We start from the raw sequence: 18,474 nt of genomic DNA, 5'->3' as shown, positions 1-18,474 counted from the left end.
ATCCCTTCTTTTTTTCTGTGCTTCTAACCATTGCTTCCCCCAGTTTGCCCTTCCTTTCTCACCTCCTCCCTTTCTCTTATCCTTTTTCTACTTCTCTGTAGGGTAAGCTAGATTTCTATACCTGAGTATTCATTCTTTGAACCAGTTTCAATGAGAGTAACATTCAGGAGTTACCCGCTGCCCTTCCCATCTTCCCATTCACTGTAAAAACTCTTCCTTTCACACTTCTTTTACGTGAGATAATTTACCCCATTCTGCCTCTCCCCACTTCTCCCAGTGCATCTCTCTTTTTCACTCTTAGTTTTATTCTTTTGAAATCATCCCATCATAGTCAACTCACACCTGTGCCCTCTGTCTAGGTATACTCCTAACTGTCCTAGTAATGATAACATTCTTAGGCGTTACAAGTATCTTCCCACATATAAATGTAAACACTTTAACCTTACTGAATCTCTTATGATTTCTCTTTCATGTTTAACTTTTCATGGTTCTCTTGAGTTTCCTGTTAGACTGTCATTTTTTTTTTATTCAGCTTTAGTCTCTTTTGTCAGGAATGCTTGAAAAATCCTTTATTTCATTAACTACTCATTTTTCCTTTGAAGGATTTTACCAATTATGCTGAGTAAATTATTCTTTGTAGTAATTCTAGTTCCTTTCCCTTCCAGAGTATCACATTCCAAGCCCTCCAATCCATTAATATAGATTTTTACAGAGGTTCCCAAAGTGGCTGATACTGTCCCATGAGGAGGGGTCCTGGAACAATCTAGGGGAGTGGTAGTAGCCTCAGGTGCAGTTGAGGGTGGTGTTGAATAAAAATAAGGGTGGAGACGGAAGCATAAGATAGGAAAATTTTGAAAAACCATACATGTTTCATTTGTTGTGTAACAGTTAAAGTCATAGTGATTATATTTTTTTCCCCAAAATAAACACACAAAATACAAGTTTATATCTGATAGATGGTAAGTCCATTGACAGGTCTTAACAAGCAAGTGTTGGCAGGTGAGCATGTCACATGTTGTCTCCAAATCCAGCATGCATTGGCAGGAATATGTGCCTATAATGACTTGTTTACAATAGGGTACTATATAGTTACATGACACAATATTGCATCATCAAAATTTCAGTGCAGGAAAATAACCCACAAATTTATAATAAATTATTAAATTTAAGATGTCATTTAAAAAGATAACATGTATTTTTGAACTGACATAATTTTTTTAAAAAGGGCTAAGGATTTCCAGGGGGGGGGGGGTGCTGAGTAATTTTTTAAAAAGAAGGGTAATAGGTCCAATAAGTCTGGAAACCTCTGAGACAGATCCTGCTAAGTCTTGTGTTACTTCTGACTGTGACTCCATATTTGAATTCTTTCTCTCTGACTGCTTGCAATATTTTCTCCTTGACTGGGAAGCTCTGGAATTTGGCTATAATATTCCTGGGAGTTTTCATTCTTGGATCTCTTTCAGGAGGCTATCAGGGGATTCTTTAAATTTCTATTTTGTTCTCTAGTTTGGGGATATCAGGGCAGTTTTCTTTGATAATTTCATGGAATAAGATATCAAATCTCTTGCTCTTTTTTTTTTTTTATCATGGCTTTTAGGGAGTCCAATACTTAAATGATCTCTCCCGGATTATTTTCCAGGTTAGTTGTTTATCTGATGAGATATTTCACATTTTCTTCCATTTTTTAATTTGACTTTGTTTTATTGTTTCTTGATATTTCGTGGAGTCATTATCTTCTAGTTGCCCAATTGTAATTTTTAAGGAATTATTTTCTTCAGGGAGCTTTTGCACCTCTTTTTCCATTTAGCCAGTGAATTTTTGTATCATTTTTTTTCATTTGGCCAATTTTGCTCTTTAAGGAATTCTCTCCAGTGGAATTTTGTGCCTTTTCTTTTTTACCATTTGTTCAATTCTGTTTTTTAAGCTTGTTTTCTTCAGTAGTTTTTGTGCCTCCTTTACCAAGCTGTTAACTGGCTTCAAATAGTTTTCTTTCATCCTCATTTTTTCCCAATTTTTCCTCTGCCTCTCTGATTTTAAAAATCCTTTTTAGGATCTTTCAGAGCCTCTTTTTATGGACCTGTGACTGATTCATATTTTTTTTGAAGCTTTGCATATAGCTGTTTTGACTTTGTTGTCTTCTTTTGAGTTTGTATCTTGATCTTCCCTGTAACCATAGTCACTTCCCATGGTCAGGTTCTTCTTTTGTTAATTATGTTTCCAGCCTATTTCTTGACTTATAAGTTTATGTTAAAGTTGGGCTTTGCTCCTGAGATCAAGGGGGCACTGTCCCTGAGCATTAGGCCTTTCTTGCTGCTGTCTCAGGGTGTCTATAGTATTTTGGTCCTTCCAAGGTAGAATGATCTAGTAAAAAGTGCAGTCACTGCTCTCCTGGCCTGTGAGCAAACACAAGCACTCTTCTCTACCCTGGAACTATGACCAGAGCCCCTGCACCCCTGGGAGGCACAAGTGCTAATAAGCTAATGCTTCTCTTAGCTCTGGGACTATGACCTAGAACTGCATGTAGGTAATGCAACAGAGTCTTGCATCCAGTGCCAGCAGATGGTCCCTGGTGACCTCCTTCAGACAATTTGTCCTACCTCCTCACTGTATTTGGCTTAAGAGCTCCCAAAGCCATTGCTGATAAACTACCTCCAAGATCTGCTGCTGGCAGGCACGGCTTATGTTGAGTGGTCTGCACTGGGCTCTAGGTCTGATCACCACTGCACTGAGACAGACCAATCCTACCAACCTCCTAAGTTGTCCAGGGCTGGAAAATTGGTTTTGCCCTGAACTTTTGTTGGTTCTACTGCTCCCGAATTTGATTTGAGGTGTTATTGAGTGTTGTTTGGAGGGGAATTTGGGAGACTTCAGGTAAACTCCTGCCTTTTTCTCTGTATTTTGTTGTTGTTCAGTAATTTGTCAGTTGTGTCTCACTCTTTGTGACCCCATTTGGAGTTTTCTTGGCAAAGATAGTGAAGTAGCCTGCCATTTCCTTTCCAATCAACTTACAGATGAGGAAACTGAGGTAAATAGGGTTAAGTGACTTGCTCAGGGTCACACAGCTAGTAGTTATCTGATTTGAACTCAGGAAGATGAGTCTTCTTAACTTCAGACCTTGCACTTTTATTTACTGCACCATCCAGCTGCCCTCTCTGTATGTATACAACCCAGAAATATACATTACAAGTAAATACAAAATAAAGAATTTGGATTGGGGAAGGATGATTAGGAAAGACTAAGCTTCTAAGCTTAGCTTTGAAGTACAGATTTTAAGAGGCAAAAGTAGAAGTACATTCAAGTCATGGAGGACATTGTAAGCAAAGACATGGAGACAGGAAGAGATGGGATGTCCTATATGAGGAAAAAAAATAGCAACACCAGTGTGGCTGGACAGAATAATATGAAGGAAACAATAGATGAGGCTGGAAAAGTAAGAGTCAGTGTGTAAAAAGTTTTAAATGCTAAGTAAGAATTTGTATTTAATCCTAAAGGTAATAAGGAGCCACTGTCACTTATTGAGCAAGGAAGGGACATTATAAGACCTATGTTTTAGCAATATCCCTAGCAGGTGAGTGGAAAGAGAAAAGGGGGAAGATTTGTAACAGGGAGACCAGCAGGTTATAATATTGCTTTTGTCCCAGCTAGAGGGAATGAGGGCCAGGCTAGGGGTGATGGCTGTGAGTGCTGAGATGGGCATGAATACAAGATATAGAGGTGCAAATAACAAGATGGTCATATGTAGAGTGAGAGAAGGGGAAAATTTGACAATAATGTTGTAAACCTGGGTGAGTATAAGGATAATGGTATCCTTGACAAAAGATAGGGAAGTATGAAATTGGGCAGGACTTAGGGGTAAAAAAAGTTCAGACTGTTAAGTTTGAGATACCTATGGGATAGACAATTGGAATCAGTAGGCAATTGTTAATACAAGGCTGGAACTGAGAAAAACTTAGGGCTCACTAATAATTATTAGAGAAATATTTAGCCTTGAAGTGTTTCAGAGTGCAAGATAGATGCAGCTGATGGAACAGTTGATTTAGGACTCCTGACTTCAGACAGACTTAAGTTTAAATCCAGTCTTACATTTAATAGCTCTGACTCTGGGCAAGTTGCAACCCCTGTTTGCCTCAGTTTCTTCAACTACAAGATGGGGAAAATAATAGCACCTAAATGAGATATTTGTAAAAGCATTTAACACAGTGCCTAACACATATTAGATGCTACATAATTGCTCACTTCCTTCCCTCCCAAGATAAGAGTTTTATGTGAAGTAGCCATGATTACCTTTTGACATGGCTTCTTCACTTTTTGCCAAGAGGAAACTACTGTTTTAGGATTTGGCAAAGAAAAGCAGAGGGATGTCCCTGTCAATTAATTCAATTTAATGATACACATACTCCTTCAAATTTGAGAATATATTCAAATTTAGTTCCTTTGTGTAATTTTATGGTGCACCACTACATAAAAAGCAGTGCAGTGTAAATAGAGAGCTTTTCTAACTTCAGGTCTCATTTATGACACATACTGGTCATATGACTCAGCTCTATGACAATCTCTCACTGCTGTAAGCAACTAAATAAACTGCACAACAGGTACCAACTTGCGCTGATAAAGGAAGTTTCTCCATTTTGGAGCTCCCTACATCATTGAAGTCACAGGTCTGGTTCCTATCCTTAAGATAATATGCTCCTGGTAAATTTAGTATAAGATCTAGTAAAATGATTTTTTAAGATTTTTTTATTATTCTGAAGTTGGCAAACATTGTATACAAGAAACAGAAAATGGACTGAACATGAAACCACTTATCTCCATTACTTAAAATTTGTCTTTTCAAAGTATAAAGCACTTTTAGCACATTAGTTTCAAACTTGCCCCTTTCTTTCTGATCGTCTTCCTGTTCTGTGCACTTTTAAAAATGCTTTATTGATATATCTTTTTCACACTAAAATAATTTTAACAATTTTAGTTCAAAGTCTAAATCCTTAAATATGTATCTGCAGTGAGAGGCTACAAACTAGATGATGTTTTCCTATCTAGTCCTGGCCTTCAATTTTTTTTGCAGATTAACTAAAGAAATATTGCAATTCCAAGTTAAGACCAAATTCAGTTCATAAAGTTAAATCATCCAAGGAGCTGCCCTACAGTTTGGTTTCTGCTACCCTTACCACCAACATTTGGTTTTCCGTCCCCCAGCCCAAGTGGTGAGTAGATGACATATATTACACTCTCTCATCTCACTTCATTCCTTTGTAGCCTAGTTTCTTTGTTCTCTCCAAGGTTACCAATGATATCAACTGTCAAATTTGATTGCATCTTCTTAGTAATCATCTTTCCCAACCTTGCTGCAACTTTTGACACTGTTGACAAGTCTCTCCCTCTGGATACTTTCTCCTCCCTGGGTTTTCATGACCCTTCTCTCTCTGTCTCCTCTTACCTCTCTGGCTGCTCCTTCTGTTTCTTGTATCAACATTTACGCCCCACATTTTTACTCCAGGGACCATTTTCTCTTTTTGTTCTATGCACTTTCTTGGGTTAAACTACCTTTTTATGCAAATGACACCCAGACTTTTATATAGTCTTTCTCCTGAGTTCTAGTCCCCATATCACAAACTACTTTGTTAAATATTTCCAAATAGACATCCTATGAACATCTTAAGTTCAACACATTGAAAATGAAACTCAGTGTCTTTCTCCATAAACCCTCCCCTCCTTATAATTTCCCTAATTTTGTTGAGGGCACCATCAACCTTCTAGTCATCTTGGGTTTGCAACTTTCAAAAAATCCTTACCTCTTCCTTCTCTCTCACAACTCCATACTGAATCAGTTGCCAAATCTTGTACGTTCTACATCCACAACATCCCTTACATGTATACCCTTCTCTCTACTCTACTCTCAGATGACCATCTTAGTTTAGACCCTTATTACCTTTTGTATGCACAATTCAGGGCAGTTGGATGGTGCAGTGGATAGAGCACCAGTGCAGGAGTCAGGAGGACCTGAGTTCAAATCTCACCTCAGACACTTGACACACACTAGCTGTGTGACTTTGGGCAAGTCACTTAACCCCAACTGCCTCATCCTGGATCATCTCCAGTCATCCTGATGAATATCTGGTCACTGGATTCAGATGGCTCTGGAGAAGTGAGGCTGGTGACCTGCACAGCCCTGCCTGACTCAAAACAAAGTCAAGTACAACACATGCACATGCACTATTCAGTATTCTCTGAATTGTTCATCCTTCTAATCTTTCACTTCTTCAATCCACCTTCCAAATTGACATTTCTAAATCTCAAGTTTGACCAAGTCACTATCCTGCTCAACAGCTTAAGTAGCTCCTATTCCCTCTGGGATAAAATACAAAGTCCTCTATTTAATATTTAAAACGATTCACAAGCCAGGTTTAATGCACATTTCTCTCCCAAACATATGCTACATTCTACCCAAACTGGCTGATTTGCTATTTCCCATAAACAACATTCCAACTCCTGTTCTGTATCTTTTAGTGGTTTCCCCCATGTCTGAAATGCATTATCTCCTCATTTTTGCCTTTTAGATTCCTTAGCTCCCTGAAACCATACCATTATAGCACAGTAGCATTCCATGACATTTATATACCATAATTTTCTCAATTAATTCTCTTAATTATTGGGTACCTCCTCAACGTTTTCCAATTTGTTGCCCCCTCAAAATACACTGCATATTTTTGTACTTCCCCAGAACTTATCTTGTTTAGGACTAATTCTTCACTTAACCTACTACAAGAAGTGTGCGTGCGTGTGTGTGTGCGTGTGTGTTATGGCTCAGTCTTTAAGTAGTAACTGATATGTTACTTATGTGTACTATAGATCCCTATTGAATAGGGGCTGGGAAAGTGGAAGTAGTTTAGAATACATACTCTTCCCCTTGAAGGTACTGTAATATGTTAGGATGAGATTATTCTAAGATTACCCCTTTTCTTTGAGCATTTATTGCAAGGAAGTTTTTTGCTTTTAATACCCACAGAAAATGAAAATTAAAGTTCTATGACATAAAAAATGTGTGCTAACAAGCAGTCTCTCCAAAAGGAATTTACTGTTAATCAAATAGATTTTCACCTGGCAACTCTGAAGTGAAATTAGATTAGATAATTTGATTGTATTTGAATTGTAATGGTCACCTTTGGTTGAACTGTGAAAATTTTCTTTCCTTTAGGGGAAAGTGTTAATTTCCATTTCCTTTTCTTTTAGTTGTTGCAAAGGATATTCCAAAATTAATGTTAGGACATTTCTTATGCCATGTGAAATTGTTTTGTGTTGGGATCGGAAGCTCAATTCCGTGTGGACAGTCTCGGGCGGGTAAAGGTGGGAGCTTCTAAATCTTAGAGCTCTCACGAGGCCCCCCCAGGAAACGGCAGGGAATCGAGGTGAACCGAGCTATCTCGAGTAATTCCGCCTCTTCCCGTGAGAAACGTGATGGGAGAGAGATCTCCCCGCCCTCGAGATTGTCCCGGATCTGGGCACACCTAGTTACCTAACAGCACAGTATTCAGATGCAAACTATGCGGCTGAAGGTTAAGTAGGATTGAGGAAGCCTGAAAGCTCTCTTAGCACGTGAGGAGCCAAGAGGACAGTAGGCTCCACTTTTCTTCTTTCCTCTCTCCCCTCCCCCTCTCTCCCCGCTTGTACTTCTACTTCCAATCCCTTAAGATCCTAGCCTCCTTAGGAAATCTCCCCCTCTTCCTCCTAAGGAAGACCTCCCCTGCACTTGTAACCGAGACCCCGAAATAAAGCTCAACCCTTGTTCGACTCTGGAACGTCCTTTCTCTCATATGAGCATCCGGTTTTGGCCAACTGAAGACCTCGGAGGTGAGGTAAGAAGACTCGGGTAGCCCACACAGGCCTCTAGGCTTGGCAGTTTTGGACTTGAAATTTTGATAAAAGCTGAAGTTTTTAAAGAATATGTGCCTAATATTTGAGAGGAAGATGGGAATAAATTAGTTTTTATATACTTTTTCTTGTAAAGGTGAAAATTAAATTGGTCTCTATTTTTATAAAAGTACTGTATGTAAGCATTCAGGATACTAATTTCTAAAAACTTGCTTAAATTTGTAATACTTCCCACAATGGAAGCCATTTTTCCTTTGAAGAAGTTTCTTCCATTTTCCCCTCCTCCCCATCTTTTTTTTTTAGGCTGGAGTAATTAAGAGAAATATATGCATTTAGGCAGATATAGCTATAATCAGTTGATATTTGTGTAGAATACCATATAGAACAGTGTCACTGGTGATTCTAGTTCTATGTTTAAAATCTCTTTTGTGTGTGAGCTTAAAATAGGCAACAATTTTTAATACTATTAAGATGCTGAGCAAATTCTCTCTACCATTGTAGATGGGCACTTTGTAATTTATAATCTTGAGGTTTGCTTAGAGTACTGAGAGATTAAGTGACTTGCTGAATTAAACAGCCAGAGTGTCTGAAGTGAATTCTTCCTGGCACCCACTAACTTTCCAGTCTCCCAGCTTTGAAACCTAGGCACTTTCTTCATTCTCCTTCACTCAAAATATCTAATCAGTTGCCAAATACCACAACATTTCCACCTTTAGAAATCATCCCTCTTATCCCACCCTTTCTCTTCACATACAAAGCTACCTTAGTTCAGGCCTTTATTGCCTCTCACCAAGATAACTGCTGCAACCTCCTAGCAGTAAATCAATAATTATTTGTTAAATATCTTCCATATGCCAGGTATTGTGTTAGGAAAAAAAATAAAAAGAATCAAACAATCACAGCTTGCAATGAGTTTATATTCTGATGGGCAACAAGTATTTACAAAAAGACATCAAGCATTTAAAGTAAATAAACACATACGTGATAGTTTGGAGATTACGGGTAAATCAAAGAAGGCTTCGTACACAACATGCCAGAGCTCTAAATTAAAGGAAGAGGACTTCCTCCCTCAAGTCTCTTCCCCACTCTAGCCCACCCTTACATGTTACTGCCAAAGTAATTTTTCTTAACCATAGACATGACCCTTTGACTTCCCTCCTCAATCAGCTCCACTGGCTTCCTATTGCCTAGATATTGAGAGGACTAGCCCCTTTGGTCTGAGAGTTCACCTAACCCTTTTCAGAGCTACTCATCCATCTTCACTCACTTCTCACCTATAGGCTCCAAAAAACTATAGCACATGCAGTGACTACACCCTGGTAAACCGTCTCAACAAACCTGGGCTAAAGCACGCTGAAGGGAACTGACAAGCTTCAAAGCTCACTGACATCTACCCCAAGCACGTGAAGACTTTTACAGGCAGAATGAGAAGACAGCAGTCTGTTCCAGTGGCTATGAAGGTGACTAAGGCAGGTGCTGTGAAGTGTTTAGGGCTTGCTAGGCATTGAAGATACCAGCGTCATCCACTATATCCCATATCTCTCCACTCAACTTGACTTTTTGTTCTGCCACTGGACTTTGATGACTCAGGAAGAGAACGTAAGGCTGAACTTTGGACAACTCTGCCTCATTTAAATCTAATTCATGAATAAGTCAAGATGTCACCTTTGAGGTCATTGGTCATCTTCAAAAATGAAGGATGAACAGTAACAGCTTCTATTTCTCCCTTGTTCCTTTTCTGTGTTGAGTTTAATGTATTTCTGTGCCCAACTCTGCGCAGGTATTTTTCCTGCCTTTTACTTGTTCAGATGAGAGTAAGGTTCAAGTGTCAACCACTCTCCTTATCTCTTCCTTCTACTTTGTAAAGACATCTATTTGCACACCTTGCTTGAGAAAAATTACAATTTCCATAAACCTTCCTCTCTTTCCTGTCCTAGTGTATTCCATTTCCTATCCCTTTCTATTCTTTAAGACCATCAAGACATAACAGAACCACTCCCAAGCCTTCTGTCTAAATTCCCTCTATGACCCCTGATGATGGGGTTCAGAGGAAGCACATGTATCATCCTCCCATATCAGTATATGATATACATCAGAGTATCAGTAGTTTTTACTTGTTTTGTCACTTATGAATCTTTATTCATGTTTACCTTTTTATGTTTCAATTGACTCCTTATTTGCACTTCAAAGTTTCTATGTGGGTCTAATCTTTTCATGAAGAATGCTTAGAAACCCTCTTCCATTGAAATAATCTTCTACCCCCCAAAGCATAATACTCAATTTTGCTGGTGAGTTATTCTTGGTTGTAAGACTACATGCCATTTGCCTTTTTGAATCTACTATTCTTAGCTCTCCTTTATAGTGGTAGCAATTGCCCGTGGTTTCTTGGTAATTGAATTCTGATTGCGTACATTGCCTCCTCCATTAGATTTGTAAGCTCCTTGAAGACAGAGGCTGTCTTTGGTCTCTTATTGCATCCCCAGCACTTAGCACAGTAGCTGGCACAAAGTAGGCATTTAATAAATGTTTGATTGATTGAAGCATTTTTTCCTGTGATGTGGAAGCTCTGGATTTTGGCTTTTCTTGTTCCTGGGAGTCAGGAGGTGACTGGTGGATTCTTTCTATTTTGTCCTCTGGTTTTAAGAGATCTGGGCAAGTTAAGATTTCTTGAAAGAGGATGATGTCTAAGCTATTTTTTTGGTCATGACTTTCATTTCAGGTAGTTCAGTGATCCTTACATTTATTCTCCTTGATTACTTTTCCAGGCCAATTGTTACTTCTGATTCTTTACATTTTCTTCTAAGTTTTTAGTTATTTGACTTTAATATTTCTTCTTGTGTAATGAAGTTGCAGATTTCTGTTTGTTTCATTCTAATTTGTAGAGTTTGTTGCCTAGGAAAGGTTTTGCATCTCTTATGCCAAGTTGTTAATTCCCTTTTCCGTTCTTTCTTACACAGCTCTCATTTCTTTTCCCATTTTTCCCTGTATCATTCTCATTTCATTTATAAAAGCATTTTTTTTTTACTCTTTAACTCTTGATTCATCTCTTTTGGGAATTCTAGTTGAATTTATGCCCAAGATATGCTTGTAGATATTTCCGAGTCATTTTCTTCTGGGTGTCTTGAGGGTCTCCATCCCCAACAAGAGTTTGCTGCTGCTGGTTGCAGCCGGCAGGCTTCTTTTATTCTTTCTCATTCTTCCAGTCTACTTCCTGACTTCAGATTTTATGTTAGGGCCAGGTCCTGAACACCTCTAGAAGCAATGTCTGGGCTGATCCTGCTGCTGATTTCTCGAGTGTTGTGTTATTCCAGGATTTCAGGGACAGCTCAGCTCGAGAACTCGCCAGCTTTTAGTGCTCCTACAGTGATGTGATGCAGGGTGATCTATGTTCATTGCCTCTCAGGTCTGAGGTTGTGCAAGTCCTGATCTGGGTTTGCGTCTGAGCAACCACAGAATGCTGCTGGACTCTCTGCCATGGAGGAAGATCTGCTGGTTCAGGGGCAGTACTGCAGACTCCACTTTGTTCTGGGATTCCTTCCCTGATTATTACTTGGCAGGCTTCGGCCTAAGCCCTAAGTTAGAACTGCGACATTGCTTCACTCCTGGGGTCCCCGCAGGCACCCAGTAGTCATTTGCTTCTGAATTTGTTCTTTGCATGGTGCTAGGACCACAAGAGATTGCTCATTCTGGATAGGTGATCCCTAAATACAAGGTCCTTCCTCATTCCACTCTGGATCTATGAATCATGAATAGGTATTGAGTGACAGAGCTTAAGGTTGACATCTGTTCCTGCATTCTGTACAAATTTAGACCGTCCCTTATTTGATCTGGGTCTCCTCTTGCCTGGTGCACATTCTGACCTGGAATGTTCTATGTAGTATGTTCCTGGTCAGTTTTGCTATGCCAATCTGGGCTGGAAAAATGACTGCAATTTTCCCCTCTAAGATTTCCTGATCACGATTCAGTCTGATGCACGTCCTAAATGTTTGGAGGGATTTTTTTTTTGGAAGGTGGGGTTTGAGGGTGGAGGGAGAGAGGGAATAAGAGCTTGCTCTACTCTTTCCTACTCCATCATCTTGGCTTCATTTCCTCCTCACATAGAAACTCAGCTCAATTCATAGAACAAAGGAATAAGATTTAGTAGGAGGAACAGGAAGAAAGGTTCACAGTTCTATAATGGACTTGAAAGGCCATCTTGTACAACCCCTTCACTTTATAGATGAGGAAACTGAGGGTCAAGGAAGTTAAATGACTTGCTCAAAATCTCACAGGTATTGTCAGGTGGGATTTGAACCCACATCCTGCAACTCCAGAGTCAGTGCTCTTTCCATTTTTTTTCCTATCTAGTTAGCAATTCTGGGGGCAGCTTGAGTGACAAGGATAATTTAGTAGAATGAGAAACTACTCCAAGGCCTCCAGGAGTTCCCTGAATTCAAAGAACAAGGGAACTCAAGCAACCAGACTTCCATATTTCTCTAGTGCCCATAAACTAGGTGTTCTGGAAATCCTTAATAGACAAAATCCCAGGAGCTGAAAGCACAGAGCCTAAAGTAATATAATGTTGATAATCCTGCATTGGCTCTTGCTCATCCTCAACTGAAAACTTGCCTTGCCGCAGTATCAAGGAAGGTGTGGTGATAGGCAAGACAGGGGATTTCCAATGATGACAAACAGAATAAGAACCATGAGCAGGATTAAAAAAGAATGGGCTCAAGGTCCACTGCCAAAGACAAATTACTTCACCTCCACCCTGAAGTAATACCTGCCCTTTGCCCACTTCCTTACTCTTTTCACTCTAACCTGAATTCCTTCCTATTTGGCTAAGCCCTATCCATTACTCAAGCAATAGGACATTAAAATCAAAGCACCGTTGAAACCTCTTCTAAAAGCTTTCCTCAGTCCACCTCAGTTGGAACTCTTTAATATTTACTGTCTATACTACTCACACACCGTTTTCAATTATTTTATATTATTAGTTATAGCTTAATGTGTATCTTATCTCCTCAGCTGGACTGTAAGTTTCTTAATGGCAGCTACCATCTTCATACTTTGCAGCCCCCATACTGTTAGATAGGCCTTCATAAGTATTCCCTAATTGAATGACAATGGCTATTAGATAGTATCTACATATCAGAATTAGACTTCATTATGTAGGGTCATAGAATTAGTTAGTGCTTAAAGGGATCATTTATTAGGTATCTGGTCCATTTTACAGATGAGGAAATTTAGACTCAAAGAGGGTAAAGTGACGTCCCCATCTAAAAAGCAGTATGAAGGACAGACAACAGCTGACCCCAGGTCCGAGCCTAGTAAGCTTTCAAGTGTACCTCAAGAGAACCTCTTTAAAAGTACCTATAAAATCTTCAAATTTAGATTCAAATAATATGAGGGGTAGGAGGGGTCTTAAAATAACTTACTCAATCCTTTTATTTTTACAGAAGACTAAATTAAAGCCCAGGAGGTGAACAGCTTACTACCACAGCAAACTAAAGCTGGTACTGAAACCCAAGGTACCAGTTAGAGATGGTACTGAAACCCTAGTTTCGAGATTTTCTCTCCAGAAATTTCTACCACGATGTCCCAATGCTGACTGCATATTATGCACAAAATAAGCAGTATAAAAGCTATTCTTTTACCACTTACCAATCAAAAATATAAACGTGCTTTTCGGATTTATTTTAAATGTTTTACATTAAATGAAATACAACAGTAATTATTACATATCATTAAGACGACAGTACACACAAAGTACTTTTAAGAACAGTGAACCAAAACCAAAAGAATGGTCATCAGTTCTTTTATAATAGAAAGTAAATTAATTGCCACTTTATTATGTAAAACAAAACAAAAAAACCTGTTGCTAGAAAGATACATAAACAGAGGTGAAATACATAACAAATACATTTAAATAATCTGATCCACAGCTACATCAATCTCCTCATAACTTAAAGTATTAGTACTCTACATCTACAAAGTTTCAGAATCCTGTAAAAACTAAAGTCATCTTGGGTTAAAATATAGCACAACTTGTAAGGCAAAAATATAGGCATTATCATCCAGTTCTTTAACTTTACTAGAAGTTTAAGGCAAACTTGGAACTTTTTGCTTAGTGTTTTAAACAATGAATGGAGCTTACAAATGTTAACCTGACAAAAGTTATAATTACCTACAGTTAAATGTTAGATGCAATAAAAAAGACAAGTTTAACATGATGTTTTTCTCTGTAGAGATGTAAACTGGATTTCAATTTGTTTCTAAAATCATACCAGTCAGAAAATTTGTAAACCTATTGAATCTCTAACTTACTACAAGGATAGTATCTTAATAATGAATCAGTATGTTTTAAGTAAAAATCCAATGCATTGTCAGCCACAGAATAACCATACTTATTTAAAGTGCTTTTACAAAGAAAAAAATGGGAGTGGTTAAGAATTAGAACTGGATGCTAATTCAACATTGACATCTTATTTGAGTATCTTAACTTTCAGACAGAAGACAAATTAATAGAAGTCATAGCAAGTTTATTGAACTTATCTGGTTTTTCTAAAAATGTGCACTTGGGTGAACTAGACAACAGCATTTCAAAACCAAAACAGAAAATAAACATGTTACTGTACATAAGTATGTTTATCTCCTCTCTAACCACAGTCAATGTTAGTCACAACCTCATATGCCATAAAAAAGTTTATTGTTTTAATTATTGTATTTTTATTTTTTTCTTTTAGAATTTAATTATCCAATTCTAGGTAATTTTGTATCCTAAAACGTCCATATTTTTGTTAACTATGACTTTTTTGTATTTAAAACATTTAGGCTATGCATTAAAGATCTGCTTATGTTGGTATATGCTATCAAATTTGGCAATTAGGCTGCATAATCATTTTAAGATATTGGAGTAATGAAAGATCCTGGAATCACACTTACTTAACTAAATAATTTTTTTTCACATTTCATGCCATTTCCTAGCATTCATACTATATAACAAATTACTTAACTTTAAAAGAACCATAAGCAAGGACAAACTGAAATTTTACTATGCATCAATCCATTGTGATATACTGAAAATCACTTAAATTCTATCACCATATTCAAAAGACATTGAATATTAACTTCCAGCCCTGGTCTATAAAGCATAGTTTGTTTAGTACTGATGGAAATAATTTATATCTGACTTGACTAGCTTATTATCACTGATTTCCAAACTGGTTTTCAAAATGTTTAAATCATTTCCTACTTTTTTTCTTCTCATTTTTAGCTCAACATTTAATTTAAAAAAACTTTAATCTTTATTGTTTCTGCCCAAACAAGTTTAGGTAAACTGGGTACTCACTATCTTTAACATAAGAAAAATAAGGTTTGAAGGACTGAAGATGTTAAATTCAGACTTTATTCAAATATTTTAGGTACAATTCACCACAAGCATCTTAAGTAATAGATTACATCTTACATGTTTTCGGTTTGTCAGACCAGATCAACCATTTGGATGCTCATTAACTACATGGATAATTTAGAACTTGCAGGACTGTCTGCAATATGCATAGATGCCCAGGATACATAAAATGCTTACCTTCCTTTGGCAACTTAGACAGACTTTTGGTAAGTTATTTCCCCATTTTGAGTCAATGTAGAAGATACATGTATTTTCAAAGGATAATCTCTAATTATATTTCCAAAAGATGCTAACAACTATCTTTCATTTGATCTGCTAAATCAGTTATTTCTTTTGGGAGCTGGGGGAGCACATAAATAAAACTATTAAATAATAAAGTTGATTATAAATATTGGTCTACACTGCAATCTCCTTTGAAAACCCCTATCTCCCAATAACAGTAAGAAAAATGAATTAGTCATTTAAAAAACCATGGTATATTTAATTATTTGGCTAGAAAAAAGCAGAAAGTAAAGTGAACTTTAAATCAAAAGGAAACTTTTAAATTGCTTTTTATTAAATAAAATTTGTGCCCATCACAATTGTTGTACTCTTCTTCAAGCATCAGACAATAAAATTAATGATGAAGTACTATTATTGCTATATATCATTTGGTTCATTCAAATTAGCAATGCAGAAAATAATGAGCCTATCCATTTCATTATTTGTAGCTCCTGTTGTATTCTAAGTTAGCCAAGGGAAAATTACTTGCAAGATTTTGTAGTTTGTGCAAATAACTGTGAAACATGATGCTATGTTTTATGACATATATTCAGATCCACATTTGGAAGTTTATGGAAGAACAAGGAAAACTGCAGATTGCCTAGTTGCAACTAGTTTTTCAAAGGATGCAATGTATTATATATACAGACTAAAAATTCACCTATATGTAATATAATTACAGATGGCTTAACAATAGTTTAGAACATTATGGCACTTAATGTAATATGTGATGAGTTTTTGAGGTAAAAATATACACTGGCTGCAAGAATAACAAAAAGAGGAATGAGAAGATGAAGAAATCAATTTGACAAGGAGAAAGGACCTAGAGTGACTATAGTACCAAACTTGGTAATATAAGTACCAACATCATAATAAATGCTAGTTAAATGTGATTGCTTGCTTAAGACTAACAAACATTTAATAAAAAAAACACTACAGTAAATCCAGTTGCTTATTTCAATTAAGTTTTCATCTGGCTATAGGAAACAATGCTGATTTTAAGAAGCTAATAGCCAAAGTAAAATCAAATTTACTGAAGTAAACTTATGGGAATTCCAGTTTTTTTCTATGATGTTAAATATTCAGTCTTACAGGATATGTATGCTGTAATATATAATTGCTTGGTACTTTTTACTTGCTATAATTTATTTCCATTTTTTCAGGGCAAGGATTATCGCAAGAAAAAAAATGGATGAACCAATATTCAGAAACTATAAAAAACAGAACATAAAACTAAGCTGTTTAGATTTTTTTTAAAGTAACAAAACATTGCATACATTAGTATTGTTACTGACATTTCTCATAGGCACAAATGAGTCAAAAAAAAATGGAAAATACTATTTGAATGTCATGCGTTACACATACTGAACTACCTTAAGAACATTGGTAATAGCCTTATCATAGAACCTACGGTTAGCACCATTTTTATATCTCAACACTTTGAAAAACCAAATATACATTCTTAAAAAATAAAATTATTACAAATATATGAAAAAAAATCTACTTGGGCTGGAGTACTTATACCTCTTTCAAATACTTACATCAAAGCAGTGTATGAAATCTGCCGAGCTGTTAAAGAAACATGAAACAAATCATATGACTAACTCCCAATCCATATTCCTCTTGAAGTGAAAAAAATATATAGCCCAGGTGGCTAACAAAAATTAATCTAGCATTAACCTGTCCACATAAAAATGGTGTAAAAATTGTTAAAATTTTTTTAAATGGCCCCAAAATAACATGATAGTTAAAGGTATTTGCCTTGTAAATATATCAATGAATACTCACCATTTAACCCCAGCCCTACACCCAAGCAGAAAATATAGCCAACCTACTATGGTAATTGTTATTTACAAACCTTAAGTTACCGAAAAAAGGCAGCCCTTGAGTTACTTTGTTCTAACAAAAAATTGACACACTGGGTTCCAATCTATCATGAAGACATATCTAACAATTATCAACAAATAGTGGACTCTTACAATACTCAAACACCTCCTATACTATTCCAGGAAACTGCATCGAGGAAGAGAGAAGAAAAAAATGAAAAATATAGGCTCTCCTCACATGTATGCCTATAAACAAGCTACCATGTAGCAAGCCAGTCTCAGAAAAAAGTATCCCACTGAATTGGCAAGAGGGCTTCCTTTCCCCTCCCATCTGTTCATATGTAGTTAAGAGTAATCAAATCTACTTATCAATTTAAAATATCCAATACAATTTTAAATAAGTCTTCATGCCACTCTGAGTAAAAAAAGAAAAGTATGCAGCTTCTGGGTCTTGAAAAACTGGGCATCTTTTCATGCAGTGCAAGATTCACCATCACATTGTGTCCATGAGTTCACACTTCTCAAAGTGCAGTTAATCCAAAGTTACACCGACAGTACATCATACCAGCAGAATCCAGCCAAGTGTTTTCAATAGGGTCATATTTCTGTACAGTGTTCAAATAGGATGATCCTGAATGACCACCAACCACATAAAGATAGTTATCAATTACTGCAGCACCAACTCCTGTAAAAAGTAGGTAAGAAACAAGGGAAATAAATAAAAATAAAAATATAAAACGGCTCTTATGTTTCAGTCTATAAAAAAGAATGTTTCCTAAAACTGTTTTTAACACTTCAATGATTATATACAAATATGCATATGTATGTGTATTTGTGTATGATAAAATTTTATTATCTTCATTTGCTCTTTTAAATGATGGCTTTCCCCAAAATAAATGCTATAAAAACTATTTGTGATCAGACCTCAAACAGTATATTTCCATTTAATAGTTTACTATTTTTATACTGCTATAAATAAATTATATTGACAATTTAAATGTTTACCCTAAGATAAGGATATAATTTTATTTGGGCATAGAGGGCAATTTGGCTCTTCCAAAGAACCTACAAGTTCATCTTTCCTGCACTGGAATCCTATGAGAAGTAATACTTAAAGCTTATATAAGTATG

The 18,474-nt window shown here is 36.7% G+C and overlaps 1 protein-coding gene across 5 annotated transcripts in view; it reads right to left on the bottom strand.

The window, feature by feature from the left end:
• Window positions 1-15,791: 15,791 nt before the first annotated feature.
• The window catches only part of KLHL28 (kelch like family member 28), a 49,374-nt gene continuing 46,691 nt past the window's right edge, over window positions 15,792-18,474 (bottom strand). For all 5 annotated transcript variants that reach the window (XM_072629278.1, XM_072629279.1, XM_072629276.1 and 2 more), the window contains one exon: window positions 15,792-18,028. In XM_072629278.1, coding sequence (XP_072485379.1) covers window positions 17,865-18,028 — 164 coding nt within the window. In that variant the 3' untranslated portion in view covers window positions 15,792-17,864. The remainder of the gene's footprint in view (window positions 18,029-18,474) is intronic.

This window comes from Notamacropus eugenii, chromosome 1 (assembly GCF_028372415.1).
Source record: "Notamacropus eugenii isolate mMacEug1 chromosome 1, mMacEug1.pri_v2, whole genome shotgun sequence".
Classification (NCBI taxonomy): Eukaryota; Metazoa; Chordata; class Mammalia; order Diprotodontia; family Macropodidae; genus Notamacropus; species Notamacropus eugenii.
The sequence above is the reverse complement of the archived record's forward strand: the minus strand, read 5'-3'. Positions and strand labels throughout refer to the sequence as shown.